At 37.1% G+C, this 20667-nt stretch overlaps 3 protein-coding genes across 3 annotated transcripts in view; 1 reads left to right on the forward strand and 2 right to left on the reverse strand.

Moving 5' to 3' along the window:
• The window catches only part of grhpra (glyoxylate reductase/hydroxypyruvate reductase a), a 46571-nt gene extending 41465 nt beyond the window's left edge, over nt 1-5106 (reverse strand). Inside the window, exon 1 of the mRNA XM_028805779.2 lies at nt 4907-5106. Coding sequence (XP_028661612.1) covers nt 4907-5067 — 161 coding nt within the window. The 5' untranslated portion in view covers nt 5068-5106. The remainder of the gene's footprint in view (nt 1-4906) is intronic.
• The window catches only part of LOC114654912 (baculoviral IAP repeat-containing protein 1-like), an 828238-nt gene that overhangs the window by 779701 nt on the left and 27870 nt on the right, over nt 1-20667 (forward strand). The window lies entirely within an intron of this gene.
• Nucleotides 12283-20667, reverse strand: part of LOC114654921 (glyoxylate reductase/hydroxypyruvate reductase-like) — a 40700-nt gene continuing 32315 nt past the window's right edge. Inside the window, exon 9 of the mRNA XM_028805778.2 lies at nt 12283-19520. Within this exon, the coding sequence (XP_028661611.1) occupies nt 19399-19520 (122 nt within the window). The 3' untranslated portion in view covers nt 12283-19398. The remainder of the gene's footprint in view (nt 19521-20667) is intronic.

Raw genomic sequence — 20667 nt, forward strand, 5'->3', positions numbered from 1 at the left:
TGTTTTGGCCGGTTATGTGACGTGATTCGGAAGTGACAGCTGTGAATATGGCGAAACGTAAACTGACTTCAAGTGAGGCTTTGCAGGCGATTTTGGACAATTCTGATCATGATTGTAGCAGTTCTGAAGAAGATTTTAGCGACAATGATGAGCAGCAACGTGCACTGCATGATACTGTGAATGAAGACGCATCGGATGACGGCGATGAGTGGGTGTATACCCAGCATCTCAACTGGACTGCTGCCCGTGGTGAACTACCTTTTCTGCATCCGTTTGAGGCAACGTGTGGCTTTACTGTTGATGTAAACAATTACACTGCTGAGCAGTTTTATGAGCCATTTGTGTCACCTGATTTGATCAGACATTTTGTTCATCAGACAAATCTGTATGCAGCACAGTTTATTGAGAAAATCCCAATTTACCTCCACATTCCCGTGTTCGTGCTTGGGTAGACACTGATGAAAACGAAATGAAAAAATTCATTGGGATTTTGATGTTGATGGGAATAATCAGAAAACCAGATATTGAGATGTACTGGTCTACAGATCCTATGTATGCAACACCTATTTTTGCAGCTATCATGAAACGTAACCGATTCTCTTTGCTGCTGAAATTCTTTCATTTGAATGACAACAGAAATGAGCCAGATAAGAAAGATCCAAACCGCGACCGCTTGTTCAAGCTATGTCCTTTGATTGACCATTTATTTGAAACATTTCAGTTGCCCTACATGCCAGGACCGTCAGTTGCAGTTGATGAAAGTTTATTGTTGTGGAAGGGCCGCTTAGTTTTGACAGTATCTACCATTGAAAAGGGCACGGTTTGGTATCAAGATGTTTTGCTTAGCTGAGAATTCAGGTTACATTTATAGATTTCGTGTATACACTGGCAAAGAGGATCCTATGAGTAGTATTTCAGCAGTGTTGCCAGATGAATGTAAGGACTTTGGACTTTCAGAGAAAATTGTTGTGTACCTTGCCCTACCACTATTGGACAATGGGTACACCATTTGGATGGATAACTGGTACTCCAGTTGTATGTGTTTGCCCATTTCTAGAACTTGCACAACATTTAGTGGTCAATACTGCTTGAATAAATGTAAAAAAGTAAAAAAAACGAAAATTGTTCAGATTTCGCCTGGCGTGGGGAATATTTAGGGAGTCGGCGGTTAAAGGGTTAAGGGTGGTTTACAGAGGTTTTAAATGCTTGGTTTTGAATAATTTAGCAACCTCCCTGATCATTTCAGAAATAAGGGGCATCCCTTGGTCCAGTAGGACTTCTTTAGAAGACCGCCACCAGTTCCCATACAAGATGTTGGAGTTGGCTAGTCATAAGTGAATAACCTCCAGGCGACGGGTGGCATAATCAAGAACCAGGATATATTTGTCCCTGAGCAGAAGGTCTGAGCTGTCCCACAATGTCAGTCCCAATCTGTCTTAATAGGAGTGCATCTTATTTGCTGAATCTGCCATAGTTAAAATTCTATGTAGAAACCAAGTAATTGGCAGACCTCGGAACCAATTCCCAGCCAATAGAAATTTAGTTTAAACTTGCTCCAACATTTTGTTGGCCCCAAAATGGACACCTAGGAGATCGGCACAAGCTAGTTCATAAACCTGCCGCTGGTAGGCTTTTGGTATGAGCAATGTCATTTGTACCTTTCCCTAATCTTTGGCTCGTTAACCTGTACATTAGGCCATTACTACAAAATTTGGCCCCTGTGGCATGGGATGCATAAGAACAACTGCATTCTTGCCAAATTGCAGGGAATCATTGTTCCACTGCTCTCTTCTAAATGATGCTGGAACTGAAAATGAAGGTTGACAAAAGGATCTGGTGTGACCCCACCATGGCAAGATTTCCATCTGCGATGTCTCTCCTGTTCCCTCTATGGACACGTCACGAGTAGGTGGCACAATGTCACTTGCCTCATACAGAGTGATCACGTCATCTCATTTCTGTCAGGAGAGTAAAAATGTCAAGGAGACCTCTTATCACGGGTTCTCTGTCTACTGCAAAGCTCTTCGGTTTTGCATACGTTGGTTGGACCACACAACAGCAGCCATTAAGGTTTGTTTCTTCCCACCCACCCCCGATAAGTGATCAAACAAGTAAGCAGTCTTAGGCTGGGATTATACTTCACATGATGCAATGCAAGCATTGTACGGTTTTATACTTGCATACGTACTTAACATAAATCTGGAAGATTCCACCAGGTAGCAGTGCGAGATATCATCACGGTGAGAAAACATTTGACTTCACTGTGTTTTGAATTGCCCGAAACATCCATTAAATTCCGAGCACATCGCAAAGTGAATACATATGTAAACCCACATATTCAAAGGCGTCTCTCTACAGGTATAGAGATTTTTGCCATAACTCACAATGGCACAGGGTTCACCATTGTCTGCTCAATAGTAAAATAAAAAGAAAACGGCCGAATATTCTTGCAGCAAGCAAGAGGTATTGCTTACCAAATAACTGTGGGAGATTTGTGCATTAAAAATTCAAAATTGAATTACTAGATTTGTGAAGTATACCCACAAGACCTGATCAGCATGTAAAATGTTTGGTATGTGCAAATAAATTCCCAGGATGATTAACTTGGAAATTCTCGGTCCTACGTATGAAAGGGACATGCATATTTTTTTTTTACAGCCACATGCAGTGGAATGAAATCAGATTTTTCTAAGACATGAAAATGTGGGCTAAAAATCTGCAAATATGCTACACATACAAAACAGTAGTGAAAATAAACCTCAGCGTATTCAGCGTTAACTGTAGTGCACCATCTACTGGTAACCGTCTAATAAAATTACTACATTGCATTTCATTCCAACAGATGGTGCATTACAGACATTAGTGCAACTTTTAGGACTCCCATACAAAATGGTATATAACAGACACAACAATCAGAACAGACACTTGTCATTTTAATACAAATGTGTATTGCATTTTAATTTATATTCATAGATCGCATAGCACACCTAAAAGTAAAGCAACGGAATTGCATTTTGCTTAGCAGCAAATACCCTTGACACTCCTCTTTCCTGGTAATAACCGTTTCTTACCACACCTTTTGATGCTAATTAGTCACTGGGTAGTCAGTTTTAGCATTATTAAGGTGAGGTCTTAAATCAAAATGCTAAACACTCCAAGAAGCTGCTAAGCATAACAAAATATTTGCTTTGCTTTTTGTTAGGATATGTGATCTAGGAATTACAATGCAATACGCTTTTATATTGTGCTTTAAACCAACATGAAAATTGCATGTCATAGTGAAAAAGCAAGCAATCATTTGCTTGATACATTTTTTTTTTTTTAAATTATGACATGATAAAAACCATGCCAAAATTAAATGCACAACATGTATACAGTACATATTGCATTGCAAAGTGGTTAACATGTTGGACTGCACTGAATTTTGGCAGAAACAATCTTCCACACATAGATTTGAAATGTTTTCACACAAATAAAATGTACATAATATGGTGATGAATTACTGCACAATCTGACTTTTTAACCAAACGACTCTCTTTGCTGGGAGTTTTCACTAGTATTGAGCGATAGAACGGTTAAAACATCATACGGATAGAAATCGATTTAATTCCATAACTATCTGTAGAATGCCTTTATTATTCAAAAGGGTTACAATACATGTTATGCATTTACCAAAATATATGGAAGATACAATACCACTTACATTTACTTTCCATTTTTAAAGGCAAATCCATAAAACAAAACCGTTATGAAACTAAACATCCAAAATATTGACCAAATTTTAAATTGATAAAACTTTCCTACAACATGAATTCTTGCATTCATTTCTTTACAAAAGGGTTTATTTAAAAAAAAAAAAAAAAAAAAAAAGGGGGCGAAAAGCATCCATCCATCCATTTACCAACCCGCTGAATCCGAACACAGGGTCACGGGGGTCTGCTGGAGCCAATCCCAGCCAACACAGGGCACAAGGCAGGGAACCAATCCTGGGCAGGGTGCCAACCCACCGCAGGGGGCTAAAAGCATCAATTCATAAATTGGTGCAGAGTTCAAATCTTTATGAATTCTTTTTAAAACAAATGGATAACTACTTTAATAACTTTAAAAGAGCAATTTTAGTTGTGTAGGGTACTAATTCATGCTTCCTAAAACTGACCTCTTGATGTTGGTTACTGTCGGCTATTAATAGAGACTACAGAATTATGTGGCGGCTCTATATGAACTTAAAAATATCGGCATTACATAACTGTCAGTACAATAAAGCGATTTTTGAATTTCTGTAAACAAGCAGCATATTAGTAGAACTCCAAAGACCCATGTATTAATCTTAATCAATTCGGGGCGCAAAAGTCTTTTGCAGCAGCTTCACTTGGTTGGGCAGCACTGGGCACGGAACCGACCTTGGACTGAGCAGTCATTTTGAGATGGCCCTCACTCATAGCGAGCGACGTTAAAAAGATCCTGTAAAAAGAGGGGCAATAGAAAAGGAGAACTGCAAATGCTTTACATACCCAGGGCATTGGATTTGAAAGCAGAGTTCTGGAATTGGAAGCCTGGGTGTCGGATGATTTGTATCGCCTCTGGTCTTAGCCTTTTTTTTTTTTTTTTTAATATAATCATTTGTCTTAAAAACAACAACATCACGCCTCTAATGACAATAGCTGCAATTTGATTTAACAAGTCGATCTAGTTAAATTCCTCGGTTAGCAAAGCCCAAACGTATTCTGACTAGCTGATTACTTCCGAGTCAGACTGTTGCCCCCAACCAAGTGATTACTGTATTTCACTTTTACTCGCATGCCCAGTGAAGGGAATGAAGAGAATTGTCACCACGTATGTACAACTGAGCTGCACAATCTGCACGGCCTGCTTCCTACAGTCTTCGTAAATATAATAAAACACTTACATGCCAGATTGTTTTAGTAGCTCGAAACCTTCCTGTGGGATTCTTCTCGTCACAAACACCTTCATCAGCTGTGGAGCAGCCATTCCAAACACGCGCTTTATGGTGCTTGGGAAAAGGTTGCGGGTGAGCATGCGCATTGCAAGAGTGGAGAACGTCGCCATATCTGCCAGTGAGCAATTCGTTTACGCCTCCTGTTAAGGCTACTTTAAATATCCTTGCGTCACAGAAAGGAAGTGCAAGTGGCGAGGCTTAATTTGACAGGTAATTTCATTTACAATCGCGTATTTACAGCCCCCAAATTGTATATTTAGCCTTTCAGCATCCTTACTTTTTAATATTTAATCCTGCCATTTTTCAGGCAAAGTAGTTGATTAGCATTCATTAATTGCTTAGTGCCCCATTCAGAGTTCAGTCGGAATTACAGTTCAGTATAAAATGTGAATAGTAACGCAAATTAAAATAGTCGTTGTAAATATCTAACAGAAGATAATAAACGACTGTGGAGCTATATATTTCTATTGGCTGTTATGGTTTTAAGAAGCTGTGGCTTGCGGAGTTATCAACAAATGTGACAGGCCGCTTCTTCCCGCGTTCCACTTGCGCGCCAACGCCACGCTCTGCTGTTACATGTCACGTGAGGTGTTGTGACAGAAGTAAGCAATTAAAATGATTAGCCTGTTAGGTGAAAGGTGCACTTTGCTGAGAGGCCTGTGTTTTGTGAAGCTAAAGAAAACAAAAGTCAAGCTTAATGTTTTGTTTACCTCGGGGGGGTATTTTTCGTACATCGCTTAAACCATCCGAGATCAGGTGCCTCATCTTGAATGAGTTAATGCCAGTGAAACTCATCCAGATAAGTCGGTTTTTCAAACGCAGCTGTGTAGTAGATTAGTCTAGCTGGATCTAATCATACGAGATGAATGCGCGCGCCCGCGCTGAGTGAAAAGCCCATATATATTGAGTCTAGAAAACATGATCAGCAAGTCTTTGATAGGCTGTAACAAAATGACGAAAGAACGGGCGCATTTTTTTTTTTTCACACACGCGGCGCAAGACCTTTTATTCGAAGGACACGAAGAATTTCAAGATTTAATATACACAAGCGGTAACACTGCAAAAGCAGCCCAGACCAGAAAAGACGGCTGGCAAAAAGTGGCCGACAAAATTAAACGCTAAGTAGTGTACATTGTACTTAGTGAATGCAGCGTTTCATTTCCTATGTGTCAGATTAATTATTATTTAATATGTCATAATTCCAGATCAAACGTGAGCACAAGGAGAACATGGGAACAGGTTAAAGTGAAGTACAAGAATATACTTCAAACTGGTAAATATTGGTATATAACTATTTAAAGAATTGTTGACATAAAGAATCATATATAATATAAAAAACATTAATTTTAAAGCTAATAAGGAGGCAGACAAGCAAAAAACAGGTGGAGGTCCACGCGGTGCAGACCTAACCCCTGCAGAAGAGTTGGCTCTCCAGCAAAATGCCCATCGCCCTGTTTCTGAGGGCATTCCAGGGGGAAGCTCCTCCTCAGAACCAGTGGCAGGAAGTAGTGGTCACTTCATTTCAGGTAAAGGATGGTCATTGCATATTTGTCCTCCATGTGTGCTATAGGTATGTTCCATATAGCCCTCTTTTTTGTTGGGTCAGTTGCAGGGAATGTCATATCCCTTGAACCTGTGTCTGACCAACGAGATATTAACGAAGGTCAAATATTTGATGAAGACACTGTGTCTGATTATTCATCAGGAGGAGAGGTACACTTTCCAAATAATGTTTGATCAAACTCCACTCTGATCAGTTCCATGTGCCCCAATCACATTTGGAAATCCTGGTAATGAGAATGTTAGGCTGATTGTGGGATTCTTCGTGGAACTGTGGGTGTTTTAGCCTGTGTATTACCTACCTGCAATGGCATGAAGCGCCTCTTTTATTGTCTGCACACGCAGGTGTCCAGGAAACACAATGAAAACCTGAAGGAAATGTTTCAGAGCCAAACAGACTTTACGAATTGCCTGGCAAACTGCACTTTTCGATAGCTGTTCCGCATCGCCTACGGTATATAAAAAAGTGCCGCTTGCAAGAAACCTCAAAGCAATGCCTACTGTCTGTGTGGTTGTGAGAGCCCGACTTTGCCGAGTTTGACTTCGAATATACGGAGCTAATAAATCTTTGAGGTACAATATTCCCCCTCGGCTAAAGCGGTATCTTTCGTACAGAATTTCCTCCGGGGGCAATAAAGGATCTTGCCGATCGCGCAAAACCCTCTTTATATGAAATTCTCTTCGTATAATTTGCACACCAATATCAATTGGTCGCTCATTCATGAACGGCGAAGCCCTGACTGGATGACTTCCACGCACCGTCACTGATCACGTGTGTAAACTAATCTTTGTTTATGCAGAACAAACCTGCTCCGAGCAGGTTTGCGGATTTGGATGTGTTGCTATGACAACACTTCCAGCAAGAGTTTCAAAAAACCGACAGATCCAGGATCAGGCCAAATCGTCAACAATTACATCCGGCTAAGCGAGTAATCCATGTACGAAAAATACCCCCCGGGTCTGGTGAGTCATTTAATACTGTAGTGTTATCAGTCGCAAACAAGTTTCTAATGGTAAGAACCTTAGGGTCGTGTATGTGCAATAAACAAGTAAACGTAAACGTAAACTCCGCTCATCATCGGGAATTGAACCAAATGCACTTAATCTTTTACAGAAAAAACGTTTGCATAACAAGCAATGAACTTTGAATCGATGAGTGTGAGGCAACCTTCACATTAAATCCCTCACACCATTTAATGTTCGCTTAGTTAGTTGTCAGCAAGTGCTGCGATCGCTTGAGTTATGAAAAAAAAGTCACGTAAGGAACATGTATCTCTCTATTGTAAAAAAAAAAACTTGCAACGAGACGTGATCTTTTGAAAAGAGACAGAGACACTTTTACTTCCCGTGATATGGTCAAGTCACGTCATACTTACAACCTTTGGACGCAAGTCCTGTGATATACATGCAGAGCAGGTTAGAGATAATGGAAAAATGATAGTAAAGATTGCAATAGCGCAAGCAAATGGAAAATACTACTAGGTGAAATAACTGAAAAGCGAAAAAAGATAGAATAGTGTTTGAGGATGTCTGGGGGAGAAGAGAGACAAAATGCAGATCCCATGGCAGCAGCAGCAGCAAGCCAGCAGCTGATGGAGCAAAGAGGAGGTAAAACAAAAACTGTACAGTATTTGTTTCCCATTGTATCACAGTTTAAGAGGGGTTTCGGAGGAGTGGCCGTGTCTCTTTGGGGTGCATTCAGCCGCCCTCTTCTCAACGGCGCGTAGCGCTTTACCCTGGGAGGGGTTGGCGAGCAGGGGGCGAAGCCTCCTAGTTCTATTCAAATTTAAGTTATTCTGCTTAAGATGATAGTATAGGAAAGCCATCTCTTTCTCTAGAAATGAGGACATTTAGGTCGAAAAATGAGGACTTTTGAGGACGCCTTTCCCTATGATGCCATAATACGCCTTAATACTGTCTTACGATTTTTTAAAACGTTATAAACCTTTAGTAGCAGTTTATCACTATAATTATGGTATGATGGGCACAGTCACTGGTAAACAAATAACCCACTAAATATTTTGAATATGTCAAGCCTCTTTAATGAACAGACTTCATTCCTTCTATTCTTATTTGGATCAGGGACATGCGGTCAGGGGAGAGAGGTGAGGCTGTCATCAAGGAAAAAAAATAATACTGATAACCTAAAATAAATGTGTCCGCTGGTCAGTGCTATAAATTAGTTTTGTGTATGATTTAAATCATTTTGATAATTTTTATAGTCAAAATCGCTGAGTTGGCACATTTCCTAATCAAATGCAGGAGAGAAACGTGAGGTGCGGCAGCGACGAGCCTCACCTCATCTCGGACTGCGCTTTCCCTCACACACTAGGTTGATCCCATGGAATTGGTGCATGCCTGTCGCTGTCTCTTTGTATGTCGCCAATATAATGTTTGTAGACACATTTATTATACACTCTGACTTTCCACAGTCTGGCTAATATCTTTAATGAATGTATGTGACGTATTTATTCTTGCTGATCGGACATAAAACCGCAGTGAAAAGGCACAAGGTGAGGCAGACAGTACTGTGAACCGCATGTGAACCCAACAGGTGTTTGTTGCTGCTGTTCTTCTACGCAGAGGCTGTGGGTGCCAATAAGTCAGCGATATCAGAAAGTCAAGTGACCTGCAGCGGTCTGTTTATTTTTATTTTTTGACTGCCAAAATGGAAAATTTAAGATTTTTAAAACTAAAGGAAAGTAAGGAGGACTTTTACAAGAAAATGACGGAGATTTTCGTGGAGAAGGATAGGCACATGGACTTCATTTACAAATAAAGTAAGACCATAAACAGTTTTCAATTTTATAAAAAATGGGATCAGACTAAGAAAAAAAATCCAATATTTAAAAATGAAATTTTAACCTTAAAATATTCTTTTGTTTTTCTTGTTCTTTTGTTGAACAGTCTGTATTAGAATTGATTAAAGCATCAGAATTAAAAGCTTTTAAAAACAACTAAATATTTCAATTAAGGTCAAAATTGAAATACGTTTTTTTTGTATACTGTACTACTTTATACGTTCATTTGTATTGAATGAGTATGAATCGTGGAATTGCAATTTTAGAACACATGGAGGGTGCAGAGCAAATGCGCTCTCTCCACTCTCTCTCGCTGCTATAAATGTAACATTCTTTCTTAGCCAAATATGTACCTTAAGTATGTGTGTATAAAGAATGCTGATGAGATATGAAACATAACCAGTAGTCAATGTGCAGGCTGCCTGTTGAATAGTGAATAAGCTACTCTTTTGGGTTCATATATTTGTAAATCTGACTCTGAAGGAGCCTCATCAGCCATGAACCTCACACCACGTCACTGATTTGGATAGCGTAACGGTATAGTAAACCTGTAAAAAATGATACACATGTAAATTCACTTCTAGTAAAATAAAAATAATTTTACTCATTTCAATTTAGTTTATTTGCATTTATCTACATTATTTTATATTTTTCCACTGAAGCTATTTTTCTCAGTAAATCCGGGTTCTTGAATAAATATGAATAGAAGTCTTTACATAGCATGATACTGAAACTGAATCTTGGGAGCATTAGCCCCTCAATTGAATCTGTTGTACCATTTCAAAAACAACGATATTTGTTGTTCAGGAAGTCTGTGAACGTGAACTTTCTTTTCGGCATAATGGGAATTCATGAATTTATGTAAATGAAAGAATTATGAAAATATTATTAAATTTTTTGAAGAAATTACTTATTACTTGATCAACTGATAACTAAAAGATACTGCATTTATATGACAGAATAAATGTTTTTTTTTTGTTTTTTTTTAAATTAACTGAAACTTTTAATAGTTAACTCATTCATTTACAATTAAATCCATTTTGGAACAACGGGTGGTAATAGCAATATTTTCCATTAAAATATTACAAAGTAGTACTTACTTGCACTTAAATACGACGGATTGTACCTGGATGTATGAAATGTATTATTTAACCAAGCTGCTGAAAGAAGACTCGAAAACAAGATCTCGTATAGAAAACGTAAAAATTGTAATTTCAATTTTGAATAAATTCACTTAGTTATGGTAAATTAGGATTACAAATAATTAAGGAAAGGAACAATATTTATACTGAACTGTCTACTCGCCAAGAAGATAAAGATGAAGTGAAAAAGCCAAGTTGGTTAGACATTGACTATTCTCGTCAATATCTGCATTGTTTACTACCAGAATGGAAGTGAAGATTCTGGGGAAAAAAGTGTGCACACTACTTCTGCAAATGCTGATTGGTGTACGACTTTCAATTTTTACCAATGATAAGGATATAGAGATTTTCAAATTTTAGGAGACAAAATTTTGGTCATTTTCAAAATTTTATAAATTCTTCCCGGACAGTTCATGGCGTGTTAAAATGAGGACAGTTGGCAGTCCTAGATGATAGTACAAACTTAAGGTTCCATTCTCACGTCAGTTTTCAGCGTTTGGCATTTTTCAAGCTTTTTAACGCCATTTTGCAAAAACGTTTTAAAGGAGCGCTTTGCAGGAAAATTTATGATTTCATATGTGTGGGGAAAAAAACTGTAATGTATATTGTAAGGTTTCTAAACTGGTTTTGGGCTCCCCCAAATGGGACAACACACAGAAGAGCATCCTGAAGCGAGTTCACCGCGTCTGTGCAATACAGCAGGCTCCCAGCGCTGTAGCATCTCGCTGTGAAAACAAATCTGAGCCAATTACAGTTGTGCTATAACTGCCTGCTGTCGATGAGTGATGCAAGGAACATTATAAATGCAGGGAACAGAATTACTTGGCCATGACAGTGCCTGACTGCTGTGTCTGTGTAGAGGAGATCCCGCTACAATAAATAACCGTGCTGTTCCTGTTTCAAGCCGAATAAAGCTGGTTTTGCCAAAGTACTGAGAGTCAGCCTGGTGTTTTGGGGTGCAAAACAGGGACTCACACGTCACAATATATTGAATTCTTTTTGGTTATGTTAAATATAATGATTAAAGAAATTTCTTGTTTTCTTATGTGTGCTTCTATATATCATATAATGAAAGGTTCAGGTCAAGCGAGGTTTTGTAAAGGATAACATGTCAAAGGATGTAATATAAAAGAGGAAATTGCAGGAGATTGCACCAGATGAGAGGAGTTAGTCAGATGAGATCAGATCAGATGAGAAAGAGGTGATTCAGTGATAGATCGAGACCAACAGCCAGGAAGTTGCAGGGAGTTCTTTTTTCTTGTGGAATGCTTGTTCATGTCATTGTGAATAAAGGAAGACAACACCTGTTTTTAGTCTGTGTCCTGTATGAATTTGTGCAAAGATACAACACGATTGACATAATGTCCTGTTACCATTTTGTGAGTTGAGAGGTGTTCTACCGTTGTGACGTGATTGCTTTGTCTCCAAATTGTCTTCTATGACTTAAGTGCTTTTAATCCTGACCATCACAGTACTTGGAGAGTCATCCTGAGTATATTGAGTTCACTTTGTTGTTTAGCAAAGCAAATCTAGAGGTGGTCAGTGCTGGATTCTTTATGAAAAATCTAGGCATGCTGAAAAATTTCAAGAGTACACATGGATGCCGGTAAGCACATAGGCAGAGGGATATGTGATAGTATTTTTATGATATTTACTGAAGCTTATTTCTACCAATCCAAAAAAAATATTATTTTACAAAGATAATGTCTGCTATTGTCCAAGCAACATTGTGTACATGTTATGAACTCCAGAGTCCCAAAGCAGGAACGTCCCAAACAATTTCTGTAAAACCTTGGCTAGAAACAAAAACAGCAACACAGTCTTTATAAAACAAAAAGATTTATTTTCATGAAAATGCTTTATGGCAAAAATAGGCTCCAAATATCACAAAAGGAAAAGAAAGTAGTGACATCAAAATAGAACAAAGTCCCAATCCAAGCAATGGTTAAAAAATCCAGTAATTGCAAAGGTAAACGAATAACTCAAGAGAATTCACCACACGATGAGTGTATTCACAATGACCTGGAAGCACAGTTGTCATGTTCCTAAAACATTTATATCCTAAGGATAGCTTAAAAATAGTGAATTTGCCCAAAACAATAGCCCAATGCCTAAAGTTGATAAAATGACCCACTGAAAATCTGGGGTGAGTCGTTTCAGAATGACTAGATCCCCTCTAAAATATTTCAGAGTGATAGTATACACCCATTCTATCACACAATTTGGTTTTTGGGGTTCCCCCTCAAAGTTTACAACAATAAAGAACATAAACAAGTGTAGTGTGGAAGAGTTGCCAAATGGACGATAAACATGGTAAAAATTTGTTGTAGCAGGGTTGAAACATAGCCCAAAATTCCATGTTGTTTTTTAATAAAGTACCTCAAAAATAGAAACCCATGAAAGCCCATTTTTTTCAGCAGATGACAGTCAAATAAAGCCTAATTGAGTGAGAAAACCACAATAGTGACTGGAGGGGACTATGGATTGTCTCCACCTTTATAAGGCTGATGGTGATGGATAAGCAGCCCAGCCTCTTTGGCAACCACCATGAAAATACATGGAACATAAAGGAATATATAAAGGTTTGATGTTGGACTTCCCAGAAGCTCACCCCCACACCCCAAGGCCTACATCTGTGACATGTCAACTCATCCAGAATCTCAAGTTCAGTGCCCCTGAATTTTAGGTGGTAAGTTGGGTAATAATAAAGAATTGAAGGAGGTGTCCTTTGAGGAAAACTGGCTATCGGGTTCAGTCATTGGCACTCACTGCAACTACAGATTTTTCTTCTAACCCATTTTGTAGCCATTGAGTTATTTAGCTCCTAGTTCCGTGGTTCTCAGGTACAGTGCCAGGGTCCACTGTGATTGCATGTTTTTGTTGCAACCAGTTTCTTAATCAGTGTGTAATTTTGCCTTTAATCAATCTCATTATTTAATTAGCTCATATGTAATTAATTATGTAATTAATTTCTTCTCAGGGATTAGCAAAGTATATCAAATCAAAATTAAAATTGCCAAGACCCATATATCAGTGCTTGCCTCATTCCAATAAAAATGTAGCAAATCCTATTTTTATAATTTCAGGATTGACACCAAAACATAAAAACTTAATTAAGGTAGAGGTCCGTTTAAAAGCAGAAGATTGTTGGGACAAAACCCTGTAGGCACAGTAGAACCCTGGAGCTGAACTTGAGGACCACTGTTCTAACTGATCTCATTGTTTTAATTTTTTCTTTTCTAACCTTGCATTTGGAAAAAGCACAGTAATGTAAGATTTACATTTACAGTAAGTGTATAAATATTTGTGTTTTTCCTATAGTTTTAAAAGCTTAACTGTTATGTCATTTTTTTTTCATCTATAGTGTAATGGTAGTTGACAGAAGGTCCTTACTGCTTCTGTTGGACTGGGGCTGGACTAAAGCTGGTTAAAATTAAATTTTAGCTCACTTAGTATGAATATTTTCATTAGCTGGTCCAAACTTTATTATTTTTTTTTTAGGGTGGTTGTTAAATGAAATATGAATCTAACCAACTGATCAATTTAATGAAGAGAAATTAGACCTGGTTTTCATCGGACGTACAAGTGGAATTTGCAAAATGAAATATTAAGGTAAGGAATATTTTAGGCAAGGAGTACTTAGATTTTGTAATCAAACTAACAAATTGTGCAGAAAGGAGAGAAGTTTAAGCCTGTGATGGAGAAAGTACTTAATTTCTGTAACTCTAAGACTATTACTTGAATCACAGAAGCATGTGGCGGTTTTTGTAACACCTCTGCCTCTGGGATGACTGGGATGAAAGTCTCAATATACTAAAAGAAAAGCCCAACCTTTTATTTTATTACTTGCATAATTCAGTAGATTACTTAATATAAAATAATTAAACTCTTAATGAGTTCACAGTGTCACTGAGCTGGCTGTGTAAAGGCTTCATAATGTATTATTCCATATTCCACTGTTTTTAGTTTCTGAAAAAATGTCATAATCCTGTGTTATGTTTTGCAATTAAGTGTAAAAACTGATTGGACAATATGTGTTCTTGTCTTGGACTGTCAAAATAAGTAATTTTTCACTTTTACCTCTACTTCCACCAACCCAAGTATTTCACCTTTTTTCTATGAAGTTTGCTGACTTTATTGTATTATGTAATAAAAATTAACAACAAGGGGTATAGAAACCAGGGCAAATTGCATTGAATGCAGAAAGGCTGCAGTTACTTCAGTGCCACATTCAATAGTGAGACCATTAGCAAACAATGGCTTACATAACCAGAACATCTGAGAAAGTGAAATATAAATTGTGTGGATGGTGAAAAAATAAAAAAAAAAAAACAAAGATAAAAACACATTTTTTTCTTTCTTAAAAGGTGGAATTAAATGTCAAATGCTTCTTTTATGAAGGCACACTGATGTAGTCATATTGTCATCACCAGTTTAAACCAATTGTCTTGTTTTGCATGTAGCCTGCTAAACCAGAAATATCAGCATGTTTAGTTTGTATTTGTTTATACATATCATGTTTTTGGTAAAATAATTTACATACATATTATCTAATTAAGTTACTGTATTCTGAACACAGTTGTATGTAGAACACCATATATTGTGAGTGTATTTGTTATATAAAATAATTTTATACGTCCATTTTATGAACATCATTTTTCATTTAATAGAATGTAGGGAGCCAGGATAATAATAATAATAATAATAATAATAAATTTTATTTATATAGCGCCTTTCCCATGCTCAAGGCACTTACAAAATATAAGAAAGAAAGGCAGGGTATACAGTATATAGCATTGTACAAATCAGATAAATAAAGAAGATTACAACAATGAATTCAGAGAAAAAAAAGCCTAACAGACAACATAATTGATGGTCTCGCACGCATACACACATACAGGTTACATGAGCATCTTGACAGAGAAGTAAACTGAGAGAAGGGTAATAAAGTCAAGTAGAGCTAAAAGCCTTCCTGAACAGATGAGTTTTGAGTTGTTTTTTAAAAGAATTCATGGAGTCAGCTGAGCTGATTAATTTCGGTAGGTCATTCCAGAGTCTGGGTACTATACAGCTGAAGGCCCTGTCACCCATGGAGTGTAGATTAGTGTGGGGCACAACAAAATTGCCAGAATCAGAGGACCTTAGTGGACGGGCAGACACATAGTGATGGAGAAGGTCACTGATGTAGTTTGGCGCGAGGTTATTTAAGGCTTTGTAGGTTATTAGTAGGATTTTATATTCAATTCTGTAAGACACAGGGAGCCAGTGAAGGCGGAGCAGGATGGGTGTTATGTGCTCGCTGCTGCTGGTTCGAGTAAGGACTCTTGCAGCTGAGTTTTGAATAAGCTGGAGCTGTGATAGAAGATTAGAAGGGACATCTGCCAGCAGTGAGTTACAATAATCAATGCGGGATGTGATAAAAGCATGGACAAGTTTCTCAGCATTAGAGAAGGAGAGGAAGGACCGAACACGGGATATGTTACAGAGGTGAAAGTAAGAAAGTTTCGTAATGTGATTTATGTGGGCGGAATAAGAGGGGGAGGAATCAAAAATGACACCCAAGATTCTTTACAGTAGAGGCAGGTCTGATGAGGTCACCGCCAAGATGGACTGGGAAGGAGCTCATTTTATTAAGTTGCATTTTAGTCACAATTTGCAGGATCCAAGAATATCCTTTCAGCCATGGAAAGAAGATAGTAACAAGCCCTGGATGGGATAAAATTCAATCAATTCTATGTTGCCCACATATATGAATAGAAGTAATAAATCATAAAATAATTTGTGCATTTAGGAATGTGCATTGTTCTACCACCTGGCTGATGAACTCTTGTTCTGAGTCTTATCTGAGATAAGACATATCTGATAAATTTTTTAAGACCATTAAATAGACCCATTAAAACAAACCTATGGATATAAAATGCACTGATTCTGATTTTCAAAATAATTCAAGAAAGCTGAAAGGTTAAAAATTCTTCTGAAAAGAAAACCATTTTAAAGTAACCGCACTGTCAGAGAAATAGGCACAAGTTCTACCAGTACCCTCTTTATCAGGTAAACTGTCAATAAAAACTCGCAGCATAGCTTTTTAAAGTATATTTAATAAACAGTTTATTGTGCTTAATTTATAATGTATTTTAAAATTGTTTCAAGACAAGTATAAAAATAAGTCAGTGACTTTTAATTAGCAACATTGGAACATTTAATGCCATTTTGTGAATTTCTCAGCAAGATGTTAACTAGCTCTTCCTTTTCACAATATTTCTGACATAATTTGCTGTTCAGTAAACTAGATAAGATGATCAGTAGGCTTCCTGCAGTCAACATTCAGTGTATCATCAATACATAAATGTCTACCTTTTCCACTTTTATATGTTTACCTTATTTCTTATTAGCATCACAGGAACCGGGGAAGAAACATTCTGCCTGTCGTCTTCCTCATTATCTTTTAATTATCTAGTAATATGCTAATTATGAAGCACAGCTGTCGTATAGGCTTGAGTCTGGGTGTGTGCTCCATCCCGACAACTAAGAGTCAGAAAGGCTGCAGAAAACAGAGCAGAAGATTAGCATACTGTATGTCTATGTGTGTGAAAGGTTATTTGATGTCCATTTTTGAGGCTTTTATTTTAAAGCAAGGTTTAAATAAGTAACCATCTTACAGTGCATGTTGTAGATATGCCTTGAACAAAGGTGGGGTGGCAGCAGCTTGAGTGATTTGTTGAGATTATTATTTGATTGAAATATATCCGGATTCTAGCAATGTTGCAGAGATGTGCCATTTTTACTGTGCTTTTTCTACTGTATTAAGACAATATAAAAAATTTAGAGAGTCGTTTTTTCACGATAAAAGAGAGAATCCAATAAAGCTTTAAACTCGTCTTGTACATTTTTGTCATTATTACATTGTGTAAAATGAATGTTACTTTAATAATAATATAATCGGCAATTAAGTGTACATCTTAAATGATTAAATTGATTTTGTCATGGTCATTCCACAAATGTCATTTCACATTGAATGAACAGAAAAAAAAGGCAGTTCAATTGAGAGTTACAGTAGGAAATTTTTATAGATATTTCTGAGAATTAAATATAAGAAAACTATTGTACAAAAGTTATCCATCTTGAATCTTTTTCTGATTTTTAGATCAATTGCCCTTGAAGTAAATTTTGAAACAAACATAAGAGTTGCATACGTTTTGGTTAAATAAACACATGACTCAAAATCAGAGCAAGTCAAATGATCGGGAAATAATTATTTTGATTCTAGAAAAACTGGAATTTGGACTTTAAAGAACCCTCTTTGTGTGTCTATGTGTGTGTATATAATATATAAAACACACACACAGTATGTATTGCATTACAGTTGTCTTTGTATTAATACAATGATTTGTGCCTACATTGCATTTCCTTTCTCATACTTTATTTGTAATTACTTTATTGTAGCATGCTGGGTTAAATAGTGCAGTATATTTAAGAGTGAATTGAACCTTTTACAAAATAAGAGAAATGGTATACATTCTGAAATGCCATCTCTCTATTATACAAAAAAATCCTGGGAGAGAAAGACTAGGGAGATGAGACGTGATCTTCACGTGAAGATCACGGAAGATGCTTAAAAGACCTGCAAGACTAAAGAGATTGGCCACAGAGCATCTTGCGGGGACCTTAAACATGAGACTTTGTGCCAAGAGATTGACCCAGGACCGTCTCGCAGGGACGTAGAACATGAGATTCTTGAAAGACACGCCCTACTTACAACCAATACCAAATAAGACAACGGGCTGCAAAACATTCAGTCGTCTAAAGGATTTGAGCACACACAGATCCAGGGCTCTCAGCACATATGAAGCATATAAGGACAATACGTTATAGATGAAACATCGACAACTAAGCGAAGAAGAAAGAGCAGCGTGGAAAAAAGAGACTCAAAGGCACTGAAGAGAAAAAAATGCAAAAAAGAAAAAGAATAATCAAGGTGCAAATTCGGAAAATAAGGAAAGCAATTATCAGCCCGGAACAAGTGGAATTGAAACATAAGCACGTCCAATTGGGCTCAAAATTAAAAGACAAAGTAGAACTTAAAAAAAAAAAAAAAAACGTAGGCACGAAACACATGCAGAGCAGGTTAGAGATTATGAAAGCAGAAAAAAACAAAAGTGTCAAAACAAAGAAAGTAAAGATCGCATTAGCGCAAACAAAGAAATTATTACTCGGAGAAATAACGAAAAGGCGAATAGAGAATGAATATGTGGACATAGGTGATATGTCAGAAGTACAGTATGTAAATATTGTAAGGCTTTGAAGCTTAAGTTAGAGAATTTCAAAAATGGGGTTCACCTCACATGCATTTATTGGTTACTTTGCAAAAAAAATTATTAACTGCTGATGATGTGGATCGTTTTGTCTGTGCTGAAATTCCAAACAGAGAACCTGTCCTGAATTATGGTACAAAGTCATTAAACACATGTCTCACTGACCTCATTTAAAAAATTCAGCATGTTGGGACTCGAAAGATTCCAAATATTGTTTTTAAAGAAGTTCTGAAATAAAAGTGAAAACTAATGAAATTAGCAACAATTCAAAAAAAAAAATATCTTAAAAAGTGTGTATTCGGAAAACCAAACACGGGGGTTGGAGAGCAGGGGGCAAAGCCCCCTAGTTTATTTAAAATAAAAAAAAAAAATTACTCGTATGGGGGCAAAAAGTATACTGTTTTACTGTACTATTGTTGAAATGTCCTTTACACTTCTGTTCTCAAGTGGATCATCTCCTTCCACTTAATTATAGTTAAGTTGCAGCAGTATTTCAGATTGTACATTTGCAGAAGTTCTCTTCCAGGACATCACTGTTATTCATAGGGCTTCTAAGATTAAAGAGCATCATTTCCACCTGTATGGTATCACAGAAAAACTGCTGCTCAGCTGACTTCTTTAGGAAATCATAATTTCAGCTCCTTAGGCATGGCTTCATCTTTCAGGGCCGCAAGCACGTTGTTAGCTGCTAAGGCAGACATGGCATTTCGAGTTGAATAGGTGGCACTGGCAATATGGGGAAGTATAGCTGGAGAAAAAGAAAGTAACAATGTAAAAAAATAAATAAATAAAAGCTTAAGATTTATTGACTCCATCCAAAGAAAATATAAACCTATAACATTAATTACCTTGTGACTTAAAGTTTGTTTCTGAGGTAAGAGCCTTAACAAAAAGCTGATATTTAATGAAAGGCCCAAACAAAAAAATGAAAAGTTTAGTGTGTGCTATTCTGGATGGGCAGATCATGTGTTATCAACTAAACTGTTACATGGGGACTTGGACAGCATACAGGCCTGGGCAGATTTGTGACAGATGAAATTTTAATGTAAATTAATGTAAGGAATTACACATTGGAAAACCGAGAATAAGAAGGGATGTGATTAAAGTTTTTAAAATTATAAAAGAGATTAGTACAGTGTATCCCAGCCATTACTCTAAAATAAATTCTGCAAATAGATCATGGAGACATGGTTCGGAAGTTTAAGAACAGATTTCACACAAATGTTAGAAATTTTTTTTTCATACAAAGAACCATATGCAATGGGAATAGTTTACCAAGTACTATGGTGGAGAGTAGGACTTTAGGGGCCTTCAGATCTTAACTTGATGTTATTTTAGACAGTCTAGGTGAATAGGATGGACAAGCTTATTGTTCAATTTGTTCTAATGTTCTGTGATATTTATTAGAAGATCTGAAATTTTTACAAAATCTAAACTGTTTTATTAAGAGACATTTCATTTATTTTGATAAATTTGTAATATGTAAGTCACTTTGGATAGAAGCTTCAAATAAATAACTAAAAAACAGCCATTGCTGCTTTTTGCCAAGGTATAACTTTTGGGGCTTATCTGCTTCATGGAGATCTACATGTAATCAACTCAAGTTTACTGAACTTCTTAGGTAATATCTTTACTGTATTGCTTTGTAAACTCAAATTTTGTTTAGTACTGCATACATGCTATACACTCACTGGGACTGGGAGTCCTGGGATGGGGAACAACACTAAAACATGCAACATGGAGTGCTCTGCCTGGATTCTGGAGAGAAATGAAATGTTTTACTTGTATTCTACTCCTCCCCTCTCTGCTCCTGTTTGCTTGTAGAGGTCACCTCCCATTCTCTCATGCACTTTTGACACTGCTTCAGTCTGATAGTGTTTCTCTCATCTTACCAA

This window comes from Erpetoichthys calabaricus, chromosome 7, assembly GCF_900747795.2.
Source record: "Erpetoichthys calabaricus chromosome 7, fErpCal1.3, whole genome shotgun sequence".
In the NCBI taxonomy this organism is placed as follows: domain Eukaryota; kingdom Metazoa; phylum Chordata; class Cladistia; order Polypteriformes; family Polypteridae; genus Erpetoichthys; species Erpetoichthys calabaricus.